The sequence below is a fragment of the Cebidichthys violaceus genome, unplaced genomic scaffold (genome assembly GCF_023349555.1).
Source record: "Cebidichthys violaceus isolate CVI_PGR_0920_01 unplaced genomic scaffold, fCebVio1.0.p SCAF_44, whole genome shotgun sequence".
NCBI classification, from domain to species: Eukaryota; Metazoa; Chordata; class Actinopteri; order Perciformes; family Stichaeidae; genus Cebidichthys; species Cebidichthys violaceus.
Genome location: NW_027176639.1, coordinates 1,461,171 through 1,487,240, shown reverse-complemented (window position 1 = coordinate 1,487,240; position 26,070 = coordinate 1,461,171). Strand labels below are relative to the sequence as shown.

Sequence of the window (26,070 nt, the reverse complement as noted above, 5' to 3'; positions counted from 1 at the left end):
TTAAGCTTTGATATCAGTGAAATGTTGAGTAAAATATTAGTCATATCTGCAGCGGTTTAACCAGGCGCTGACGCCCGTATCAGCAGGAATGTTGGTGTGGAGAGAAGGAACATTCTTCACTCTATTCTGGAGCAGTGTGAGGTTTGACACATGAGCAGAGAGGAATACCTAACCTCTCCGCTGAAGGCCTGAGACGCGGCGTGGCATCAAACCTTCCTGTGAAAGTCCTCAAGCTGTAGCGAGACGTAGGAACAGTTGAGAGGCGGCGAGTGGAACGAGACCAAACACACTTCAGGAGCGTTCAGCCTCTGCCAAGCATGAGACGGATGGGATTTAGTTTTATTTGACTCCTGCGACTCCATAAAAACACAGCATCGTCACCTATTTTAATAAGAAAGCATGCGGCTTTGAATCGCAAATGCAGGCTGGAGTGAAACAGGCAGGGCCGGTTTGATGAACCACACCCGACATACAAGAGCAGGATTCTGCAGACGGACCGGGGCAGGGCTCATTCTACACACAACGCCGTCCTGAAAGAGGGATTCTACACAAAGACATTCAATTCTGTTGTGACTTTAAAAGCAACTATTTGCTTTTTGAAGCTGTGTGCACTGGAGCATATCCCAGCATGCATTGGGTATCTACATATAACGTGTTTAAGTACGTAAACCCCAGAGAGGAGTACAATGAAAGAACCACTCATGAGAGCTGCTCAGAGGCAGTGAGGCACACTTTCCCTACAAACCTGCTGCTGCTGACTGTAAACACCGAGCGTATGACTCTGATTTTCCAAACTCTGAAAGCTTGTGTGAATGTGCCCAAAAGCCTCTCGATAAAATATATATAAAATATAACAAAGGTGCCTTTAAAAGGCAGTAGTAATTATAAACGTGATGCTCTGTATTCAGCACTTCATAACCAACGTTAGGAAGAGAAACGCTCAACAACAAGCAACAATACAAACGTATAAGTGACTAAACATAATAAGAGCAACTAGAACATACATTTAAACAAATAGGAAAGAAAAATACAATATTTACATATTGGCACTGAACAGTAAGCAGACAGAATATTGAGCTTTAGCTGATTTTGGCTGCAGACTGAAGTGAGCCACTCCCCCTTCTTTTAAAAGATGAAGCGCTGCTGCCACCAAGTGCTGGTTTCCTGTTCATACATGCAGGAGTTACAGAACATTCAGACAGATGACTCTCCTCATCAAACCCATAGAACTAGACATTTACTGCACCTTGTTAAAGTCTCAAATCAGCTCAAATCAGCTCAACCAGAGGCGGACATATTGATTTCAAAGGCGGTAGGAGCACAAATCCTTAAAAATGGTCTTTAGTTTTTTCATATACTTCTACCCAAGGTAGAACAAAACAACAACAAAAATATCTTTTACATCAAAATACAGAAAAAAGTGATGAAGATGAACAATACATTGATTCGCTCCATTGGTGAAAAAGTGCAGAATAAAACCGCTCTAGACTTAATCTCATGTGATGTTTCACCTTTCACTTGGATTCAGTTAAAAGTTGCACTAATAGTGCTCAACTCAACAATATGAATATCAAAACATGTATTTATGATCAAACTAGAGCCTAAAGCTTTTAATACAATGTCTGTCTGACTGTCTGTCTCTATGTCTCCATGTCTGTCTGTCTGTGTCTATGTTTCTCTCTCTGTCTCTCTGTGTCTGTCTCTGTCTCTCTGTCTGTCTGTCTGTGTCTATGTCTCTATGTCTGTCTCTCTGTCTGTGTCTCTCTATGTCTGTCTGTCTGTATCAGTTATCAGTATACACAGATTCTCTGCTGCAGCAGTCCAGCAGGTTATTGACTTTGGACAGCAGGGGGCGTGGTTTCACCGTGTCTGCTCTGCGCATGCTCAGCCTGGATGGGAGGTCAAGGAGGTGGCGCTTGGGAAACACAGGAAGTAAACATGACCACGATGTTTCTCCAGACGTTGAGAAGATTAATGAACGTCTAAGAATGATTTAGCACAGAGCAGCAATGTGTTCTACTGATCCGAATCCACATGTTGTGTACTTGTTGAGTTTAGGAGAGGTGACGCGTGTGTAACGATCTACAGTGCAGTGCTTGAGCTACGACCTTTATTTATATGTTTGATGAATTTGACGGTATGAACACGTTTCCTTCGAATTGCATCCAAACTCGATATTATGCACAAATACTGCATAATGATTGTATTTTCATTCGAACATTACTTGTTTATTAAAGATATTGTCTTCAGTGGAAGTGAAGATTTTCTTTCACCTTTACTTGTAAGTGATTCATTCTGGCTCCAAATGCAAAAATGAACAGGTTTCTATAGCTTTTACACTTTTATTCAAAATATTATTGTAATTATTTTAAACCCTACGGAAGTCAAGATTTCAAGATGTATTTCCTCTGACAGTGTTTTAAGTCGACACTCCAGGTTCAACTAGTAGATGATGTGAATGAGAACCTCAAACACATTGAGTTCAGTTCTCCTGATCGATTACCTAGACTTAGTCTAGTATGTCAAACTTTCGGCAGGCTATCAGCTTGTTTTACATACCATACACTGACTTTTGTCATCATACTATACTATGACTTTTTTCGACATAATATACTTTGGACAAGAAATAATAAAACATCTTTTTTGACATCTGACTTCCTTTTACATACTGTACTATAACTATCCATGAGTTTTTACGACATGCTATACTTTGACTTTTTAAACTTACTATATGACTTTTTCTAGACTTTGTTTAACATACTAAACTATGACTTTGACATTCTATGCTCTGACTTTTCCCTCACACGTCTGACATCCTACTAGGAGTATTTCAGGATCAACAGCAGGGATGAGGAGTCTCTGGTATATTTCTTCCTCGTTGAATGTTCCTCACGTTTCCACTCACATGCACTAACCGACATCGTGAGATTCTGGATCAGAATTTAGGCAAGTATAGACGATAACAGTGGCGGTGTTGCTGCGGGTATATTTCTATATGAATCATAGAAGACGCATCAGAGCCAGTCATTTATTATCACTTTAATTTGAGAGGGGAACCACGAGTACTTTAAAAGGTTATACAGCGCTGTACATTTTGGAGCAGTACTGACAGACTCGATAGTCATATCTTCTCCCGTTAAATACTATTCATTTAAATGTTCTATATTCTTATAATAATACAGTGATACAATAAAAGCTTGTGTAACTGGTCCTGCAGCGTTTCTGATATGTTGATATCATTTTTGTTGGGACTGTTATTTCCTTGTAATTTTTTTTTTTTCCAAAAAAGGAAAATAAAAGTTATGATCAAAAACCATATGACAGGCAGAGACTGCCAGGCTGTAATCCTGTACGACTCCCAATCCACTCACACAATAGAGAGAAAGAGAGACAGAGAGGGAAAAAAAAAAAAAAAAGAGGAGGAGGAGGAGATACAATTTCATGTTCTGAAGGCTGGTCCAAGATGGAGACGGGCATCAGTTCATAGGGAGGCGCAGAGCAGCACAAGATATATTTTTGCACTTTCTGCAACCTCGACTCTTACTCTGCCCGACCACCAAACTGCTCCAAGGCTCACTTCCATAGCTGTGTGCTCAGAGTCTGGCCAGATCCGGCGGCGGCCCATCCACCCATAGCTGACGGAGGCTGACCGAAGGCCATCTGGCCCCCGGCACCGTTCAGAGTCAACCCTGACATCTGCTGATTCACCTGAGGGAGCGAGAGAGAGACCTAGATCAACACGAGAGCATAACGTCACGGATTCAAACCTGTAATGTTGTAATTCTGAACCCAATGTCCTGAAACTAGTCTGTGATCTCTCTAGTTTGAACTCAAGTCAAAGCTCCTCCTGCACAACCTCTTCACTTCCTTTCTGGCCTCTAGAGGTCAGGAATCAATGACTGCTGCTCCGCAGAGCGGCGGCTGGAAGCTCCGTCCACATCCTGTGTAGTAACTTCACTACGCACTGTGTGCATCATCATCATCATCATCATCATCATAGCTGAGTGTGGTCACATGTGAAACTAACCACACCTGACAGACACATATGAACACAAGGCTGTGCAACTTATTAAAAGATTGTGATCTCAATAGTCACCAAAAAAACGATCGTGATTATGATCAAGTAGCCATACATGCACACGAGCCACAGAAGAAGATTGACTGTAGAGCAGCTTTGTTTCAGGAGTAACAGAGCTCCATACCTGACCCATGTTCCACTGGGCCTGCTGCCCAGGCTGGATGGCGTACATGCCCTGAGCCGGCACCATGCCCGCAGGCAACGCGCCGCCCTGCGGTCCCATCATCCTCGGTGCCATGCCCATCACGCCGGCGGCCGGCGCATTCCCCATGAAGCCGTTGGGCATCGTCATCCCGACCATCATGCCCGGACTGGGCCCCATCATGGCCGCCCCGCTCTGAGCCATCATGGCACCCATGACGGTTGTAGGCGGCATGGCCGTGCCCATGCCAGGGAAAGCCTGATAACCGCCGGCGGCCTGGACAGGAAACTGCATCTGGGAGGGGCCCATGAACATGCCAGCTGAGGAGGGAAGGAGCGAAGCAGAGGGAGGAAGTTACGCATACGAATATGTCTTTCAGGCCTGTCCTCTGATATGTGGGGTGTTTTCCAAAACTAGTTTGGCCGTGTGTTTGTCTAAGGAGCCCGTTAGTCAGGACGAGACGTTTCCACAGGACTGTGTTGGGACATACGAGCATGCATGTACTCACACAGATCCCAGCATCACCGTGGTGAGGAAAACCACGGTGATGATCTAGTCTGACACAGTGGACCTCCTCCCCATGGACACAATCAAGACAGCTGCACCCCCAAGTTTTGGAACTAGTTTCCATAACTTGGGGGATGTAAACCGGAAGTCTACTTTTGCCACGAAGGCAATGAGTTGTGAGCGACAACCGGATCCCCATTTTCTTTGCCTATAATAACAGGGTTTATGGGGGGTTGGCTGTCAAACCTCAATATGTTGACGTGTCTGCAGGACAGAGTAAAGTACCGAAAGCTGGAATTAAATGTCGAGTCAGATTTGCATCCTCTCTTGCTTATTATTTGATCAAATAGTTCCTGATTTAAATAAAAGAAATGTCAATATCAGGCAAACTTCTTTTGTTTCGTGATCATAGGAAACACACACAATGCTTTAGGCATCAAGAAACTGAACTCGGGTTGTATTTCACATTATTTCTGAGACATCTGCGTCCTCACCAGCGGGGGCCTGTTGGGACATGCTGTTGGTTCCATACAGGGACAAGATGGAGTCCTTGGACAGCGGCTTCTTGGCCGTGTCTTCAGTTTTAGCGGCGCTACCGGTGTCACCGAACAAGTCCAGGTCTCCCGGCCCCGAGCCCAAGCCCGACCCGGCTCCGTCTGCCGCTGCCCGAGCTTGTGTCGGAGTGCTGGCCGCGGTACTGGAGCTCACCTGACAGAGAGGAAGCGCTTTAGATGACGCTATCGAATAACAGAGACGTGAGTTTAACACATCAGCTGCTCAGTAACAAACCCGTCCTGACAGAACATGTTTCAAATGAGTCAACAAATCATCATCAATAAAAGGCTCCATCATTAAATCAAATTACATTTCATTAACGTTTACGACCTAGCTGCCATACGGCCATCAGCTGGTTGACAGAACGGGTCCGTGTTTTGAAGACCCCGTCCTGCATGACGACCCTCATACTTCAGATGTGGCCTGTTGGTCGACTGCTAGCAGCTTTAACAGCCAGCAGGCTTGGTGCTGATTAAACCCCCCCAGACATAACGGCAAGTCGTTTTACCAGCACTGCTTGTGCTGCGACACCGCAATAACAAAGCGACATCGCAAGGAAGCGTTTCAGTTGCAGCCCTATTGAAATGTTCAGCCCACAGATTGCCTCACCGTCTCTCAGCGTTGCTGTTTCTGTTTCTGTCTGTTGATGCTGGTAGTTATCATTCGACTCTTTATTTACTGCACACTTCATTTCGGTCAGACAACCGTTACCGTCAGGCGTCATTCACAGATGAGTACTAGATCTGGACGAGGGAGTTCTTACCTGAGAAAACTGAGCTGCAGATGAAGATGAAGGGAGAGGGTTGGACACCATGGGGCCGAAGATATCCAGGTCATTGTTCTGGTTTGTGCTCGTGCTACCATTGTTAGTCGATGCCGCTGCCGGTGCGTCTGTGACAGAGAGGTTTAAAAACACAAACTGGTTTAACAGGTCGACATGAAGAGCTCACAGTTCAGAGAACACAGGCGCTGGACTATTTCAACACAACAAGACTCACCGACGACTCCCCAGTGACGGTCTACCTGAATTCACTCCGCAAGAAATTATGAAATGTGTAACTGCTGTGAGAAGGTGTGTAAACAAACAGAGCTTATGTCTGCTCGTGTGAGAACACGCGTCATCTTTCTGTTCCTTTAACGGCAAATTCCTTTAATGGTTATTACCATAAAACAATTGATCAGCTAAACATCCAAAGAGGGCAAAGCTCCTCAGTAGCATGAAGATGTCCTCTTACTTTAAACTGTAAACTTAATTGCTGTAATGAAGTGAAACACCCATATTCAGAGTGCACAAATCAATAACCTGTTGTTCTACCTCGTCATGAGGAACAGCTCATGTTCTAAACATCAATGCAGAAATATCCACTTCTACACAGACAGGCCTGCTGCTGCGAGGGAGCCAGCAACGGACCAATGAGCAAAACGTTTCCATACGGTCGGCATAAATGTGCAGTGAGGTGTTCATGACGTGTCAAAGTGTCCCCATTTAAGGACGGTCCTCCAAAGACAAAAGGTCCAAACATGAACGTAAAAGAAAACAAGAAGAAGTTACAAGTGAGCCGCTGAGTCGGCAGCTTTAACGCTTCCTCTCACAAACAGAAGCGTGCAGTGGTTCACCGCCTCGACAGCAGCTTAAAGGAACAACAGATTTCATTAAAGTCCTCACACAGACACCGATGAGGACGGTTTGTCTGCTTCCTGTCAGCTGAGAGGAACAGGAATGTACAGTGACAGTCACTGCTAGGCCACACAGCAGCCAGACACCAACTGAAAGGGGAACACAGCGTCTTGACATTACGCTCAATCCCACTGATTATTACACCGTGATGACAACACAAGCGACAGACGGAGGCCGTCCTCGTCCCCTTCATTGAGACGGTATACGATCACAGCGCGCTACGCCAAGCAAGAGTTACAGGCACCGCATCACACATACAGTAAGATTAAACACAAACCAGTGCTCTGAAATCACACAGCTCCGCTAGCACCATAAAACCTCCACACTCCCGGCTCAACGACTTTATAGTCATCCGCTCATTTATTGGAATTGGCAATAAAAAGGAAAACAATTACAAGCGGAAAACTTACTTAGCCGGATTCCATAAATATCGTAGACTGAGGCAGCACATTCACGAGACACATCTGAGACACTCACCGAGGCCGAGGAGGTTCACAGAGGGTTCTGAAGTCTTAGCGGGGCTGGTTCTGGGAGCTGGCCTGGACTCTTCGCTCTAACGGTCGTTAAAATAAATGAAATAAGTGAGGAAAACTCCGTACGGGACGAACATGATGCTGAGGAGGACGTCCATACAGCAGCTCTACTGTGAGAGACACTTGCCTTGGTGTAGGAGGACACCTTGCCTCCTCTGTCAGGCTCCCTCTCCTTCTTACCGTCTTTCGGCTAAAAAAACAAACAAACAAAGGACAGCTGATGCCAGCTTGAACAGCGTGTGTGTAAAAGTGTGTACACTACCTTTAAAAGCATGTACAATAGATCCATTTAGTATATTTTTTAAATAGTGGATACATACACTGCTCCCATTGGTCACATTCTTGCTGTAGTATTTCTTCTTCTCATATTTATCCCTGATGAAGAATTCCACAGCTCTTAGGTCAGAGTTAAGTGAAAAGTGAACAGCTTCAGTACAGACAGTGTTGTGTTAGGTGAGCCTGCTGATAGTGAAGGATACTGGTCTGTTTGAGGTCTTCTGAAGCTTTCTGGAAGGTTTGCCTCATAAAGCTGCCTGGCGTTGGTGTTACCCATATCCTGTATACTCTACAGAGGAAAGGACAGACAGAGAGGTTTATAGACATCAGAGGCTGGTAATATAAATGCCTGCTTAAATATTTCAAGGGACACTCAATTCAATTAGCACACGATGATTAGTCTGCTCATCAAGGAGAGCAACACTCAAGCAACAGCTCATGGAAGACATATTTATCAAACGTTTCAGGCACTTTTGCATTAAAAAGTGTGTCCTAGTCATACTCATAACTCGTATGCTTGTGTTATCAGTGATCTTCTGACCAGCCTAGTGACAGACTATCCGTTTACATTATGGGTTGTAGGATCTGGTGCGTTTGAAGCTTGACTCACATAAAGGACTAAAAGTTAAGATACTCTTGCTAGTTTATTGAGAGGACCGCTTCATAATAAGTGTGCAGCTGTGTCACAGGTCTGAGGATTCGAAGAGGAAAGTAGTCGTCAGTAGAGGACAGATGAGCCCGAGTAGAAGGATGCTGAAATCAATCTCCTTACGTCCAATACGACAAAGATTTTTGCAATAATGTCTCGCAAAAACGATTTAAACCGATTTATAAAAAGCACCGTCTTCTGTAGTAGAACCACACAGTACCTGGATTTGTTCTGAAGTCCATTGGTCCAGGTTGACTGACTTGACTCTGGATATGTGAACTCCCAGGTTCCTGTGGATGCCAGCACACCGGATGCACATGAATACTCCCAGATTCCAGGATGCCCATCTTGGACCTGAAAACGCAAAACAACAACCAAAAGCAGCATTGTGATTCGATTACGGAGGGATGTCTGAAGAAGAAAAACATAAAACATGCAGGATCTTGAAGTGACTTTAAGTGGCAGAAGCGAGCTCTGCATTCTTTACCGATGACCTAACGTGAGGACCAGAGTGGAGCTCCTGTGGAGAACCTCCCCCCCCCGGTTGTTCAACACTCGTGGAACCCGACAGAAGAGCTGAACGGCGGCGTTACGGGAGAGGCGGTGTGTGGAGCTCGTGTAGATTTTAGAGAAGTTAGCGTGCTAGTTAGCCACTTTAGTTTAGCTTCAGGGGATGTCAGCTGACTAGCTTGAGCCAGTTACCCACTAGCGAGTTAGCTCAGCTAAGCTAACCGACCCAGATGCTACACAGTCAGAGCGCGCTCGCGACGGATTCGGAGTGGAGATGTGAACTCTGTGAAGTTGAATTTGTTTAAAAGTCGAGAGTGTGAGTGTCGCACCTTTAGCCTCGCAGTCGGCGCAGTACTTGTTGTCTTCCTCTCTCAGCATTTTGGACAGGATGGCCTGGTGCTGCTCGTTGAGTTTCTGGGCCTTCTCTCTCTCCGAGCGGGTCGCCATGGTTACGGCTTAAGTTGGACTCCTTTGATAAAAAAACAACTCTACTTTAAATCAGTCGCGAATCGAATTAAGTGTCTCATAAAAGACACTTAATCGGAGCGATGAACGCCTCAGAGCGAGATGTGAAAACACCCGGAACCGGAATCCCGTCTCCGCCCACAAGACCGCTAACGCTGACGCGGCGGATGCATCTGATTGGACGACAGTTATGACGTCATCTGACGCACAAAGTTGCTCGTGAAGTATGTTGTACATCGTCTGCACTAAAAGTTGCTCCACCGGTGTCACATAAATAATTACATGAACCACGAGGAGACAATCAGAGACCCCTGATGTTTTTTTTAACAAAACTCAACATCTGCAGTTCACAACTTTATTGAACATGAAAATATATACAAACAAAAACAACAAGTCAGCCTTTGGGTACCTGGAGGCTTCAAAAAGGCCCATTATAAGCAACTCAAGCATCTTTAAATGAACTTTATAGTGAAAAACACAAACTTACATTCCTCATTGATGAACAGCTATGGAAATATGTACTTAAGAGAACATTATATGAGTTTACACAAAGTTGAGACTTAAATGTAGGAGTTCTCAGATGTTTTAAAGGACCCATGGTTACTCTGTACAACTGTAAAAACAATACTTGTGAAATTGGGAAAGTCACTCATTTAATAATCACACTTCATTATATCGCTAACCTCACATCTTTCCCAGCAGTTAGTCTTCACATGAGCTCACACACACACACACACACACACACACACACACACACACACACACACACACACACACACACACACACACACACACATCATGATGGCACTATTAGAAACACGAGCAGGTAAGTGGTACTGAAGATGCCCGAGAGCCTCAGCAGAAGGTTTCCAGGCGGATCTTGAAGTGGTTCTCTTGGTGCCTCACTGCAATGCCGTAGCGGAGCAGCATCTCCGTGTACGGTGGCCAGAAGGTGTGGTCCATCGTCACGTAGGGGTCGTGTGGTGTGTTCAGGACCTTGTTCATGAGCAGCTGTGGGGGAACGGAGGGAGATGGATGTTCAGTAAGGGGCGATACAACCTATAGAGTATGCAGGTAGGCCTTTACAAACAGACAGTTCAATAGATGTTTGATTTGTGCTTCTTTCTCCACCTGACAAACACACGAGCAGCACTGAGAGCTGGACCATGACGACCTCACCGTACGTCTTTATTAAGCATCTCTAGACCTCAAACTCAACGGGACGGAGAGAATAAGATGCAACTATTCACTGTCATCGGAAAAAATAAGTTATAGTCTAGTCTTGCTTTATATATTACAGCAATAACCAACAACAAACACACACATACCAGCTCCTTCTCCATCACATACCCATTGATTATGTAGAGCATCAAAACCCACCTCAAGAATTTCATTAAGTGAAATCAAGTCTTCATCTAAGTCCTGGGTGATGTTCTGAAAACACAAACAAGAGATGGTGATCGGCTCTGGTGTAGCAACGGCGCAGGGTTGACATGTTGACACAGAGCAGGCCGCTGCACCTTCTTCTTCCTGTTGGTACTGGATTCATTCTGAGGCAGAGGGACGTGCTTCTCCAGTATGTCGCCCAGAGACTCCATCAACCTCTCCTGGTAGACCTTCAATTTATGGATTTTCGCCTTGGTGTCCTGCAGTATACTGTGGAATGCACATGTCAACACAAACACACACAGAAGTTAGTTCATACAAACAGCGCTCAGAGTTAAACTTATGTACGCTTCAGTGCTCTTGTATGTGTTTGTGCTGGTAAATGAGCATTGTGCCTTCTTTAATAAAGTAAATGTGTTTTGCTGCCCTCTAGTGGCGATACACCTCAACGCTTGAACTCCTGGACGCTCACCTTTGCTCCGATAATTTCCCCTTTTCCGTTTGAAGTCGTTCAACGTGGTCGTTGGCAGCGATCAGCGCCTGCTTCTTCTCCTCCAACCACTTCTGTTCACTAAAATACATCGACGTTCAGAACAACACACTGAGCGAAACAAATGAAACAAGTGTCTTCCATTCACTTCTGAGGAGCATTCATGTGCTCTGAGAAGAGAACTAAAAGATGTACGCACAGCTCTTTAGTTTCTCTCAGTTTGTCTCGCTTTGCTTCATGGCAAGAAACCACCATCTCCAGTTCAGAGCACAGCTTGAGCATCTGTGGGAAACAACGTGGGGAAATGGATCACATGACTAGAAGTGAATTTAAATAGGAAGCATTCTTCAGTGCTACACTTCACACACAGACATACCTCCTCTTTTCCAGCTTGAAGTAAAACTTCTGAATTTGAAATCAGCACTGGATGGAGCACAAACAAATACACAAATACTATGAATACATTTCTGAAATGATAATTTTGCAGACATTAGATACGGGAATGGGAAAGCCTGGAATCACAATTTAAATAAAGTTACAAAGTCTGAAAGGAAATCTTGATTCAAACGGTTTCTTTTTGAAATGCAGAATGAGGTTAACTGTAACTCTGTGGGACTGATGTGTGATATTTTACACTTATATTTCGTTACTGTTCAGCTTCTATCGGTGTGAACAGAGGACTTACATTCTGGCTCCACAGTCAGCCACTGCTTCAGCTCAGCTTCTGTTGCCACCAGTCGATTCACTGCCTGATGGACAATATTCACACATTAAACACAGTTATGAAGGCTATTGATGAGTTATTGAGTTATTTACAGACACCAATATCACACCTGATGAATGTAAAACAAACGAGCCGACAATATTTAGTCAAATATGACGAGGAATATAAATTCAAACATAAACTATGGTTTAGTGTTAGTTGGTACATCTGTGCCAACAGGTGAGGACGAGGTGGTTCAGGTTAGCCTGAGGAGATGCTGTTTGTTTTTCTATGATGTCATACCTTTAGGGACGCACAGCATGTGTGATGCAGCAGAAAACGAGGATGCTGCATTATTCCTAAACGTTTATAACATACGTGTGGTTTGTTATTTCCCTCTTCCCATTGAGAAAAAGCCTCTTCGACAGCTCTCTCATTTTTATGATTTGAGTTGCCAGGTTTGATGAGCTTTCTATGGCTGTGGAAGCCCTTCCCTCCGCTCCATCAGTGTGTTGCCTCATTGATTGTTGATAAGTCAGATATTTATTGGTTATTTTGCTTGTCTCTGTAAAGACCTTTGATGTACGTCATGCGTACAATAAAGGGCTGTATGAACATGACGTTATGAAGATATTATAAGTCATTTAAAGCAACACCGACTTCAGGGTCGTTGTTCCATGTCTTCCATGTCGTCATCGGTAACATTGATACAAAGATTATCTATGAAGTGAAAAGTACAGCAATGAACATTCAGTCTCACCTGCTCCTGAGGATTCTCACAGAACTCTGGTTCACACAGAATGATCTCATTCTGAAGCTGAAGACACACACACACACACACACACACACACACACACACACACACACACACAGTTAGAACCTCCATTGCACATCCACTGGCTAGTTGGAGAAGGACGGCCTGGCTGGACATCAGCTTACCTTCTCCAGCTGAGCGAACTGCTCCTCGCACTGGTCCATCAGCTCGCTCTGCGCAGCCTCAGACAGCTGCGCCTGGCTGCCTAGCTTCACCTCAGCCTGAACACGGAAACATAAATAAATAAAATAGACAAACACAGAGTCGATGTTAAGCTTCTGAATGCTCCGCACAGCACGGACACGTTCGCTCCAGTGCCTGGGTGAGGATTCATGCTAGCTCCCGTTAGCAGGACCCGATGTTCTCGGCAGTTAATGTGAAAACATCTCACTTTACGTTGTACATGTTTACATATTTACATATTTACATGTTTACATGTTTGCGCTACACGAATTAGTCAGAAGAAATCCAGTCTCACCATAATGTGTGATTTCTTTTCGCCGCAACACGGAAACCAACAACAACAACAGACGCTCCTTTTTCAAAATACCGCCAACACTGATGACGTAGCGTCTGCGACAGAAGGGGGGAGTGCTGAGGAGCGTCGACGCTGCGCTGCACTGCGCATGTTCGGCGCGGTCTCCAAAACTGAACTCGCAGATATGCAGATTAGATTATTTTTTTTATTGTAGGTGGCTTAAATAACAAAAGTAAAATAAATATTCAAACAAATTGTAACCTACGTAAATATAACTTTGAGGTACTTTATCTCCATTACAATAATGTGACAGCTAGTTATAGCTAGTTACTAGTTACTAGTTACTTTAAAGCTGAAGATTGTTCATACAAAAGCGTATTCTCATTTAGTTGATGCATTAGTAATAATACTTCAACATTGTAACACAAAGGGGCCATTTAGTATTTGACTTTATATACTTTAATTACATTCTGAAGATAATACTTCTGCACGTTCACTTAATAAAGGGTTAAAATACCAGACTACTGATTAACAGATCAAAACTCAGTCGGTCCTTTTCCACCACTGCTTAACATTAGGTTACACATAGGCTAGAATTTAATATAAATATGCTGCAGTATTGTGACACCAGAGCACTATTATTATCCTGAACATGGTATTACTGGCTCTTGAATACAATATTAATACTGATATTAAGCCTGATATTTAGAAGCAAGTTCTTACCCAAATCAAACTCAATTACCAAGAATGCAACAGATTTTCAGATCAAAGCAAAATTGAATGAATTGTCTTTGGGAGACACAGACATTACCATTTGATTCAGATTTAATCTCCACCATCATCTTATCACATTTCATATTTTGGTTTTGCAGTGATTTGTTTTCCTTTCTTTATAGTAGTCTAATGCCTTCACCGCTTGTAGTTTATATACATTACATTTCTTCTCATTATTGTATATTAAATATTACACAATCTGTACGTTTTATTTTTAGAGAGAGAGAAATAGGAACATCAGTACTACTTAGCAGTATTTATTTTTCTGTAAATACACATTTTATTTAGATATACTTTTCAAAATGCACACAAACACACACACCTACACACACACACACACACACACACGCACACGCACACGCACACGCACACACGCACGCACACACGCACCATGGCTGGTTAACTGCTCAGTGGAGTACACTGTCCTGTGAACACCAGCAGGTGTCTCTCTATTTCTGTCTCCTCGGCGGCCGTTTGACTCTCGTCATCGTCTCGTTGTCTGTTTGTACCTGTGGTTTATTCCTCTATATTGTTCAGAGGTTGTTTTTTTGCTCTATGCCACTAATACATTAAAATCATTGCTTTTATCTTGTAACTTTTCCACCTGAGCTCATATTTATAAAATGTTTGTCTTTATTTTATTCTACATCTACACCCATATTTATCTGTAATATGTTCTATTATAAATTGTATTCATGTGCTGCTAATGATGTTTATTTTGTCTATGCAACTTCTCTTTAATTTCTTGATTTGCATCATTGATAAATAAATATGAAGCTCTTCATGTTGATGCAGTTTTGACCAAAGGACGAAGTGTTTATCATGCAAAACACATTTCAAGAGAAACACGTTAATATCAAAGAACAGAAAGCTGGAGAGCTTAATGCATAAACACATTCTCTTTTTTATCATTCTGTAACATCTATCGTCCCTCAAACTATGACTGTGAGGCAGGTCAACGAGGTGCCGTCTGTGAAATGCTTTGCTTATTTCATTTCATCTTTATTTTTACATAATTGAGAGTTAAAATATGTCCAGAACACATCAGATAATCTGCATCTCTGTCTGTCTCTTTCTCTTTATTCATAAGACAAACAGACCTGAAGGTTTGCTGTGGTTGTAATGATATCAGAGCATTTGTTGTAGAGAAGCTGGATGAACAGAACAGCAGCAGTAATAGTTTGTATATATTTACTGATTATTTCCCCGCTATATGTTTTCAAGCTACATCCCCAAAGATCACATAGCCTGGATTATTTGAATGATCAACTAGAATTTGATTAATATGCAAATTTCCAAACAAACTGTTCCATTTGAGCCTTCAGCGCAGCCTAATTAATCAACAGTTAAAGGAAATTAATACATACATCAATTCTGTCAGGAACATGCTTAGTTCAATCGCCCGTAAAATTGAAGTTTGAAGTATTAACTGGCTCCACAGGAAGGCTATGATTAAAACTCTGCAATTCAGGCAATCCAGCCAAATATAAAGCCATTTACAGATCTTCTTTTTAATACTTATTTAATAGTAATAATAATAACCAAAAGCATAACAATACTTGGTTATGGTTGTTTATAACCCTTTTCTGCTATTTTTGAGAAGACAAACTGGAAACATGAAACTAATTAATGCATTTAAACGCTTCTCTTTACTGCTGTCACTCGACCAGCGTCTCAAATATTAATTCACACTTTGCACCTGAGACTCTTTTCCACAAGGTGCAAATAATAATAAAGTAGAGAGAGAGCGAGAGAGAGAGAGAGAGAGAGAGAGCGAGAGAGAGAGAGAAAAGAGAGAGAGAGAGAGAGAGAGAGAGAGAGAGAGACTGTGTTAAAGAAGGGGAGGGGAGGAGATGGAGAGAGAGAGAGAGAGAGAGAGAGAGAGAGAGAGAGAGAGAGAGAGAGAGAGAGAGAGAGGGAGAGAGAGAGAGAGAGAGAGAGAGAGAGAGAGAGAGGGCTGTTCTATTGTTTCAGTAGGGACTCATGCATCAAACTTCAATTTTCCGGACGATTGAAGTAGTGATTTTTTCCATCTTGAAGTGAAATACTGAAATACACTTAAGACCTCCAGATTAATTACCACGAAGTGGTCCCACAGACTGTAGTATTACTTATCGCAGGGCCTCCTGACAAGCCCTCATAAAATAAGCAAGTGAAATCCATAAACTTAGCCTGCCTTAACACTCTCTCCCTTCATAAATATGCTTGATTCAGAATAGTCTGACACACACACACACACACACACACACACACACACACACACACACACACACACACACACACACACACACACACACACACACACACACACACACACAGGGTTGTAATATACACCTCAAAACAAAGGATTGTTTTTTAGAAATAACTTTTAAATTGACATGTTTGCAAGTCAATTTACAAAATAATCTAATTTAATGAAATGTTTCTTTCCTTTGATGAACTAAACATGAATACATATGAATTAAAGGCAAACACTCGACCCCCTGTTTAGCATTAATAAGGATAAACTTAACATGGTAAATGGTTTGTAACACACTATAATGCAGTATTAATGCATGCAGATATTTAAAATGTTTATTGATGGGCAGTATTCGTTAACAACTCCAGCTTCTCTTTTGAAAGCAGATTTTACATTATTACAGCTGTGTTTTATTATGTTGTCAATATTTATCTGTGTATTCAGCGTCCTTCATTGTTGGAGTCCACGTGGAGGTTTAGCTGTTGACAAACACATTAATAAGCGCTTATATCTGCCTGCAATTACATTATAATGTGTTATAAACAATTTAAAAAATACTACTTAAAAATGCTAAATAGGGGGATTAAAGCAAAGCGTTTCTGAATTATACATTTTTATAGGACTAATTTGTCTACAGAGAATTGACAATAGCTTTAGCCATATAAGTGCTTTAAGTCTATAAACGTATTCAGGTTGTCCTGAAATAAAAGTAGAAAAAATAAAATAAAGAAAACGCCAGCACGATAAAAGAAGAAGACAGGCCTACTTACTTATCATTCCTGTGAACAAAGTGAGTTAAACGGGAGCTACAGTCTCTCTGCCTCACATCATGTTTTCAGCTTCATTAAACTCCTTAAAGACAAAAGAAATAAAGAAGCAGAAGGAGAAAGAAGAGATGAGAAGAAAGCAAACAAAGGAGCGCCTAACCAGACTTTGGCATAAATGTCACAGTCTCAACTCTTTATGGCTCCCTACTTAACATTAAAAACACTTCCAACAAAATCCATTTCTTGTTTAGAAAACGTTCTTGGACAGAAGTCAAACATATTATTCCAGAGCTAAAAAGCGGAGAAAGACAAGCGGCGCACAGAAAAGGGGCAGTTTCATTGTAATTCATTGACTTGTTCAAAACGCCAGGCAAAGAAAAGGGCTAGACATTAATAGCTGCAGATGCCCTCGTGAAGGGAGCCTCTATGTAGGCATTATGGCCTTTGTTCGCACCCAGTTAAACTGTTTAAAAGGAGGGTTAACTCAATCCATCAAATTGTCTAAAATTGTGAGGAAATTTCAAAAACCATATGGCCTCCAAACGTTTGCGTCCTTTTTGTGCGGTGGGACACACTTGTCTCAGTATTGCTGCCTGCGGGGGACCGGCCCTGCTCCTTTGTGGCTCGTCCCATCAGGGAACGCTGCTCATTTGTCCCCACTTTTCATGCTTTACGCTCAAAATTACGGCCCAGTCCCACAGAACAAAAAAGCTCTATAAAAGCCTGGAGAAACTGGCCCAAAACTTTGTGTTTTTGTGGCATCCGCGTCTTTTTCCCCCCCCCGGCACCAGATTTGTGTTTCTCACATAAATTTTTGCAACGAATGGAGAAACACGTCTGAGGGTCAAGAAGCCACGATACGCATTTAGCACGTGAAAGGAGATGTGAGATTCCGGGCCACAAAATGTTTAGAGCATCCTAGTAGAAAGGAACACAAAGGGGCAGAATAGTTCAGTATAATAACTCTGAACAGGCCGCTTTGATGGGCGAACACGCCCACATTTTGGCAGGGAGAGCGTGTTTCTTAAATGTCTTTTTTTTGTCCTCACTATAGAAAAAAAAATCCAGACTATTATATCCATAATAAAAAAAAAACCTCAATATTAATTCAAGAATTACAACATAAAAGATATATTCAGAAAAGCCATTTTATTCCCATAGTATAGCCTATATACATTACAGTCTGTGCATTGGTTTTTCAAATAATGTCCTGAGAAAGGCACTTACAGGTGTACAAAACATAACAAATTTATAACTGTAAATCTATTGTATCCAAACAATAAATCTAAAAAGTAGCCTATAGCTCGTCAAAATCACCGCAATATTATTTTTTGTTTCTCGCCGTCGCGTGAGCATTCCCATAACACGTATAACTGTGAATGTCCAAGTTTGCCTTTCCGATTATCATCGTCATCATCATCATCATCATCATCATCATCATCATGCACTGCAGCATCGGGACGCCAAATAAGAAGTGAAGTCGAGGGGGTCCAGTGAGATGAAGAGGAGCAGCAGGAGGAGAGGAGCCGGCAGTGAAGAGATGACTCAACGGCGACGTGGCTCACAGAAAAAACACGAAAACAATTAAATAAAAAATAAAAAAATAAAATAAAGGGAAAATAAATAGATAATGACCACAAATCAAATCATGCATTTACATGCAAAAATATGACAAACTAGAGCACTTTCATTGTGGTGTGTGAGGGTATAGGCCTTATAGCAAAAGCGATAGAACAGGTGTGTGTGTGTGTGTGTGTGTGTGTGTGTGTGTGTGTGTGTGTGTGTGTGTGTGTGTGCGCGTGTGTGCGTGTGTGTGTGTGTGTGTGTGTGTGTGTGTGTGTGTTGGCCTATAGTGTAAAAAAATAATAAGTTACTCATGTCATTATAGACCATATTGCTTTGATTGCAAGAAGTAACAGTTTTCTAATGGATACATTGTAAAATACCACTGCATATTTCTTGTTCTGGGGTCATGCTTCACTATGAATAGGTCTATCTGTCGATATAAAAGTCATTACATTTTGGTACATGTTCTGAGATATGGTATACAATATAAGCAGTAAGTTACAAGTCCTCGGTGGGGTTTTTTTCTATCGTCTTTTTGTGTTTCTCGACCTTCGAGCCCCACGCTGCGCCATCAGTCGTCCACATCAATCTCCACGTCCTCGTCCTCTGAGCACTCTTTACTAGTTGTGTGGTCTGAGAACGGGGACAGCGGCGAGTTCCGCAGTTTCTGAACGAGCTCGAGCTCCTGCTGGCCGCCCCGCTTGGGGGAATCGGCTCGCGGGTGGCCCAGCGTGCCGTTGGCGCATTTTTCCAGGTCCGCCAGCTTGGCGAGCTTCTCCAAGGGGACCTGGCCGACGGCCTTGGCCGACTCCACGTCGGCCTTCATCTCCTCCAGGTCCCGTTTTAGCTTGGCCCTCCGGTTCTGAAACCACGTGATGACCTGCGCGTTCGTCAGGCCCAGCTGCTGCGCGATCTGGTCCCGGTCGGCCGGGGACAGGTACTTCTGGTACAAGAAGCGCTTCTCCAGCTCGTAGATTTGGTGATTGGTGAACGCCGTCCGAGACTTCCGACGCTTCTTCGGAGTGCTCCTCTGACCGAACAGAGTCATGCCGTCCCGGCCTGTGAGGGAGAGACAGAGGCCGAGTGAGAATCAGTGAATCCTTCAGGTGCAGGGCTTCATCCGCACCGCTGCAGTGTGCGCGTAAAAGTGACCTTAACGCAGAAATAGCAATGAACGTGGTCCTGTATATGAAACAGTAAAGCCTTTGGCTCTCATGGGAACGGGTTATTACAAGAATATTACACAGACACCACTGGGACACGTTTAGCACCAGACACGCGAGACCCTTATTATTAAAGAAAAGCGGTGGCGATTTATATCGTGCAGCCATGCCCAGAACATGAACGCGCCTTTGTTCGATCACACATTTCATAAGAAAAATATGCATTCGTGAAAATATTTGCTCCGGCTATTAAACAAGCACATTTAACGAATGAATGGCATGACAGCGTTCCAAATACAAGGTGTTACCAAACGGTGGTTCTGTCTGGTGCAGGCCATTGAATAGTGAGGAAAAAAACAGAGAAACGCCCACAATTAAAAGGGTGAATTTGAACTGTGTTTTTCGGATGGAGATTTACCTTCCGCAGCCTGTAACACGCTAACTTCCAGCCCCTTGAAGGTCTTGCTGGCCAGCTCCTCTAGCGCGCAGAGCGGGGAGGTCTGGTTGAGGAGAGCCCGGCTGGACAGGGGGATGCTGGACGGACGGTGCTTCTCAGAGGACGAAATTAGATGAGCTGTTCCGCAAATTGTATAACTTCGTTTCACAGACGGTTTGTTGAGGATATCCTCGATGCTGAAGGGGGTCAGCGGCTTGTTGGAGTTGGCAGGAGGCGGCAAGTGGTCCAGCGGACTTCGCCTCCTGTTCTCCACTGCATCACATTTGGCCACTTCTTTGGATGTCATCATTGGTTGTGCGCAGAGTTTGTAAAGGACTTCGTTGAAATATTTGTCGGTTAAAAACGAACGATGCTGTCGAGGAAAAAAGTCACATAACAGTTTGGGAGGTAGAAAAAAAATAAACCCCAAAACACTGAGGAGAGAATGAAGAAAAGAAAATCTTATTCCAAAACAGGACGTCTGTAGAGCGTCGATCCTCGGGAGCAGCAAGTCCGCAGGAGTGAGATGCCTCCCTGAAAATGGCGAGGTCCAAAGAGTTGACGATTACTAACAAGTTATCATTGATTGGTAGGTAATCAATTATCTCCAGTGGCACTTTCGCCCTCTTCCCTTTCACTCTTTGACTATGTTGCAGTCCAGTGCGGGGCTTTTTGCGACTGGGGGTGTCCCATTAATTAGGACGCATGGCTGGAAGGAGGAGGAGCCCGGCGGAATTATTATAATGCTTTGTGCTCTTATCATCTTTGGTCTAATTTAGTCGTGTGGCGACATACCAGAATAGGTTTATGGGGTAAATGAGAGGAAGCAGAGGGAGAGGGAGAGCGAGGAAGATGAGGGGACAGATGACGATGCGACGCGTTTTTAAACCATTTTATGCGTAAAACTTAGTTTTTAGTTCAGGGGGAGTTTCTCGGCTTTTACTTTGAGTCATCCCGATGCTGCCAAAAGACGAGTCGACTCAGGCGTTAGCTTAGCTGCAGATAGTCAGAAGGATTTCTTCCCTCGACCCAAAGCGTGGATGATCCTTTGTTTTGTAAAGGTAATGTAGAGCCGGGCCATAGATCAGCTCTGATGATACCTCCTCTGGGGCCGGAGAGAAGGAGCAGCATGCATCCCTCTCAGCAACGCCACAATCCAGGCCGTAACTCAGGCGAAAGGGCTCGTTTTATATCATCCGAGAAATATTTCACCTCCTCTCACGTGTCCCCGCGTCCTCCAGGTTTGACACGATGACTTTATTTTAGTGCTGCTCTGGAGAATGAGCGACACGCTATTTGCATAAGAAAACTAATTTACGCAGCAGGACAAAATATATGATTTTATTTGATCTCATCAAAGCTAAAATAATTTAAATCAGAAGAAGGAAAAAGGTCGTTTTTCATTTCAGTTTTAGTCTCAACTTTATATGTTGATGAAACATTTACTGCAGACAAATAACTGAAGGCAAGTCTGTACTCCGAGCAATTTATTATTATTATTATTGTTATTATTATTATTAATAATTTTAATCTCTATTATGTATCTCGTCTATGCGGTCATTGTGATATATCATATTTATTTACCTGTTCAGGATGTTAATATTGTAATGTTTAGCTTCACGTAAAAAAAATAATTAAATACCAGCAGAGAGATGATACAGGATGAATGCATGGTCGCATTTTAATATTTATCAGGTTATTTATATGTTTATATTATGTATTATTTTATTAAAACATTATATATATTTATATATATATATATATATATATATAATATATATATATATATATATATATATATATATATATATAATCAGACACGTCTTGTTCATTGGTGTCACTTAGCTTAAAGCATTTAGCCGGGCTATTATGACATTATGACATTATTATGACATTATTATGACATTATGCACACGGTTCCGTTAGAGACGTTTTATTTTGCTGCAATTAAACTTTCTGTCATATTTCTGTTAAAACAGCAGAAATTATTTCGACCATATTTTAATTTATTTAGAAGGAGATCTTTGGCTGTCTTCTGAAGTTATGTGTCCAGTTGAACTTTATCAGACTATGAAGGCAGTTTATAAATAATATATATATATATATATATATATATATATATATATATATATATATATATATATATATATATATATATGTATATATTTATATGTATATATTTATATATATATATATATATATATATATATATATATATATATATATTGCTGCTGGAGGGCAGTGAGATCTGGCTTCAGAGGAAACTCTTCTTCTAAATGTTCTTTTGATCTCGTTTCTCTAACATTTGCCAGAAGTTTATTAAAGGTTCCCAATTATTCTCACAAAACCATTTAAAAGTTTTTAAATATAAATAGAAAAATATAACAAAAATAAAAAATATACAGCTGACCAAATGAAGGATCCAGATTAAAACTTACATGCATGCATTTGAACTGGAGTTTAAATAATGCATAAAGTAGAAGTTAATAGAGCAAAATAAATTTACTGGATGAAAAACCCTCTATTGTAGAGGTAATATGTTTAACACACACACACACACACACACACACACACACACACACACACACACACACACACACACACACACACACACACACACACACACAAGCATTAAACATACAACAACAAATGAAGGCTTATTGACATCATAATATCATATTGCACTTTGCCATTCATTTGAATTATTCAAACTATTAAAGGCGTTGAAAGGCTCACAGGTTGTTCCACTGTGGGAGCAAACGATGTCAAATTAAAAGAGATTTCACATTAAAATGAGTGCGTCTCCAGCCGGCTGAGCCGGGCTGGTCCTGGTGCTGGGTCCTGGTGCTGGGTCCTGGTGCTGGGTCCTGGTGCTGGGTCCTGTTTATTAAAGACAGATTTGTGTTGTGGTGTGTCACCATCTCTGGGTCTGGCTTGCCAAGGTCAACGACACGGCCTGCCTCTCCGCTGTCCTTTAGACACAGAACTTAATCTCTTAAGCTACTAGACTGTGCAGGGGACGGTGCACCCCACCCCACCCCACCCCACCCCACCGACTGTCCGGAAGACGACTCTGCCTCGCGCACTATTCGCTCGTGCACTAACGCCTCCTGGTGCGTCGTTTGTCTGCGCTGGAAGGTGTGGTGGACGTCTTTGATGGATGGATTTGTAATAAACCCCCTCAAAAAGCTCTAGTTATCATAACCCAGTCGTGTTATTGTTGAATATTTTCACAGCACATCCTGTAATCTGCCACTTAAATGTATTTACAGAACTCAAGCCCCCTTTTTATTCCCAAGCAGGTGTTGATTTAGGCCTTCCTCACTGCGGTCTGGTGGCTCAAAGCGCCACCCCGCGATACGTGCCGGTGACCTCATGCGGGAGGAGACGCAGCATTCACTGCGGGCTCAGACTGCGATTAGACAGCTGCAGGGGAAACTATCCACATTGTAGCCATTTTATGAGACCCCAAAGATGGGTGTCATGTCTTCCCTCTCCCGAAGGCCCGTCTGTTATCTCACATGACACCCGATATAGAACCAGAGAGGGAGGGGGGGGGGGGGGGGGTGGTTCCGATGTTTCTCTCGGTTAAAACACGTACTGTATAAATCACATGTCATTACCAGAGGTCAGTGGATGAGGAACACAACTGGTTGGTTTCATCGCGAGGGCCGGTCTGGCTGGAGGAGAGAGGATTTATCTAGCGGAGGGATCTCTGGAGAGGCGGCCATATTTTATGTGACTGGAGATGTAATAACAGGCCTCTTACGAACCCCTGACGGCCCGGATTCTCCCGCCTCGCGGTGCTGCAGAACCAGATTTTAATTTTTAGTCGAGACCATAATTACCTGGTTTGGAATACAGTGATGACGAAATAACGTCTCCCAGCAACACACATACTTCACAGAGACTACGTCACTTTTGAAAGAACACATTTTTTCATCTTGAAAATTAAAAGTTTAATTCATAATCACTAATAAGCAACTGAACACACTCGGTATTGTTTTTTTTTTGCTGCTATAACCTCGTTTGGTCTGACCAGCAGCTAATAGTGGCTAATGCTAGGTGGACAGGTTTTTAGTGACGTCATTTAATCAGTGTGCTGATTATATATATATTATCTTCTCTTCGTGTGCTACAACATTTTAAAATGTATTATCAGAACATACACAGTGGCCGCTGCTTCGCTTGCTTTATTAGAGGTAACATGTAGCGCTTAGCTTCATTTAGCATAAACATAAGATGCTCAGTTTAAAGAGTCAATATATCGCCTTAATGCAAAAAAGTCCTGCATTAGAAATACCCTCAAATAAAAGAGTGTGTGTTAGTATAGAATTAGCACTGCAGTCAAATAGAAGACGCCTTTTCATCTTACAGCCAGGTGAGGTAGAGAGAGTTTCAACTGATTTTTTTGGTTATTTCTTCTATAAAAATGATTCATATTTTATAATCTAATCATTTGTTCAATTTATAGAGTCTTAATCTGTAAAGCATCAACTACAGCCGTCAAATAAATAAATATAGGGGAGTAATAAGTACAAGTTCAGTGTCTCAACATTAATCTTAAGAATACTAATCTTAAGCGTACGCATCTTAAGAATACTAATCTTAAGCGTATTAATCTTAAGAATACTAATCTTAAGAATACTAATTTTAAGAATACTCATCTTAAGCGTACTCATTTTAAGAATACTAATCTTAAGCGTATTAATCTTAAGAATACTAATCTTAAGAATACTCATTTTAAGAATACTAATCTTAAGAATACTAATCTTAAGAATACTAATCTTAAGAATACTAATCTTAAGCGTACTAATCTTAAGAATACTAATCTTAAGAATACTAATCTTAAACGTATTAATCTTAAGCGTATTAATCCTAAGAATACTAAACTTAAGAATACTAATCTTAAGAATACTAATCTTAAGCGTACTACTTAATTTGGTGAACCAGCCCTTTAAACATGAACGCTCACCTCCTCGCTGCCTCTCTCTCCATCTCAAAGATATTGTTGTGTTTTGATTGTTAAAAACTTGACTCACTGCACGATGCTTCAAACAACCTGCAGACACAAACACAGAGAATCCTTCAGACCGAGTCAAACACAACAGTCAGGAAACGAACGTGTCGTGACGTGAAGAGCAGAACCAGGTGCGCCTCCTCCCAAGAAACACAAGGAGAGCAGGAGTGACCCCATGGGGAGTGTGTAATGCAAAGTTACTCTCTCTGTAAAGGAACCTCTTCATGGCTCTCTGGCTGCAGTAATACACATTTTCCTCACTGCTATAGAAGCCATAAAGAACCGCTCACTCAATAAATAGTTTGACACCGGCGTAATGTCTGAGAGGGTGCCAGCATTGTGTTTCTCCTCGTGGTGACGATAAAAGCCGAAGCTGGACGCCCTGAGACCTGCTCCCCGAGTCTCACCTGGTGGAGCAGTTGCTCCTCTCACGCTCCTCTGCCAGGAACAGACTGGCTGATCGTACTGCTGTGGTTTGGGGCCTGTACACTTGTTGTTGGCGCAGCCTGAACATAAGCAATTCCTAATTTACAGAAAGCACACTTTGAAACGACACATATGTGGCCGTCGGATGTCATTTTGACCGTTAACCGAACCGGCCTCGCCTCTCGTCCTCTCCTCCTCTCCTCCTCTCCTCCTCTCCTCCTCTCATCCTCCCAATCTGTTCAGGAGTCCCGTCCACATGCTCTCTCTCTCTCTCTCTCTCTCTCTCTCTCCCTCTCTCTGTGTTCATCGGCTGCTGATGAATCCCTCCTCTGCTCTATGAACGTCACAGCGCTGCACTAGATAGTGCTTCATTTCAATGTTCCTCCTTTTCTCATCTGCACCTCACAATAAAACA

At 42.5% G+C, this 26,070-nt stretch overlaps 3 protein-coding genes across 3 annotated transcripts; all 3 read right to left on the bottom strand.

Moving 5' to 3' along the window:
- Window positions 1–3,024: 3,024 nt before the first annotated feature.
- LOC137886563 (stromal membrane-associated protein 1-like) lies at window positions 3,025–9,524 on the bottom strand. The gene is made up of 10 exons (XM_068729064.1): window positions 9,258–9,524; window positions 8,639–8,772; window positions 7,973–8,058; window positions 7,814–7,889; window positions 7,621–7,683; window positions 7,438–7,513; window positions 6,046–6,173; window positions 5,222–5,435; window positions 4,203–4,540; window positions 3,025–3,708 (listed from the first exon to the last, which is right to left on the bottom strand). Exons 1-10 carry the CDS (start codon window positions 9,373–9,375, stop codon window positions 3,574–3,576), a joined length of 1,368 nt encoding a protein of 455 aa, XP_068585165.1. The 5' UTR covers window positions 9,376–9,524; the 3' UTR covers window positions 3,025–3,573.
- A 210-nt stretch (window positions 9,525–9,734) lies between these two features.
- LOC137886495 (centromere protein K-like) lies at window positions 9,735–13,334 on the bottom strand. Its single transcript, XM_068728973.1, has 10 exons — window positions 13,265–13,334; window positions 12,912–13,007; window positions 12,733–12,789; window positions 11,955–12,018; window positions 11,646–11,692; window positions 11,469–11,551; window positions 11,252–11,350; window positions 10,914–11,049; window positions 10,774–10,827; window positions 9,735–10,404 (listed from the first exon to the last, which is right to left on the bottom strand). Exons 1-10 carry the CDS (start codon window positions 13,265–13,267, stop codon window positions 10,249–10,251), a joined length of 795 nt encoding a protein of 264 aa, XP_068585074.1. The 5' UTR covers window positions 13,268–13,334; the 3' UTR covers window positions 9,735–10,248.
- A 4,950-nt stretch (window positions 13,335–18,284) lies between these two features.
- LOC137886504 (transcription factor LBX1-like) lies at window positions 18,285–20,836 on the bottom strand. The gene is made up of 2 exons (XM_068728986.1): window positions 20,192–20,836; window positions 18,285–19,669 (listed from the first exon to the last, which is right to left on the bottom strand). The coding sequence occupies exons 1-2, from the start codon at window positions 20,517–20,519 to the stop codon at window positions 19,182–19,184; spliced, it is 816 nt and encodes a 271-aa protein (XP_068585087.1). The 5' UTR covers window positions 20,520–20,836; the 3' UTR covers window positions 18,285–19,181.
- Window positions 20,837–26,070: the final 5,234 nt, after the last annotated feature.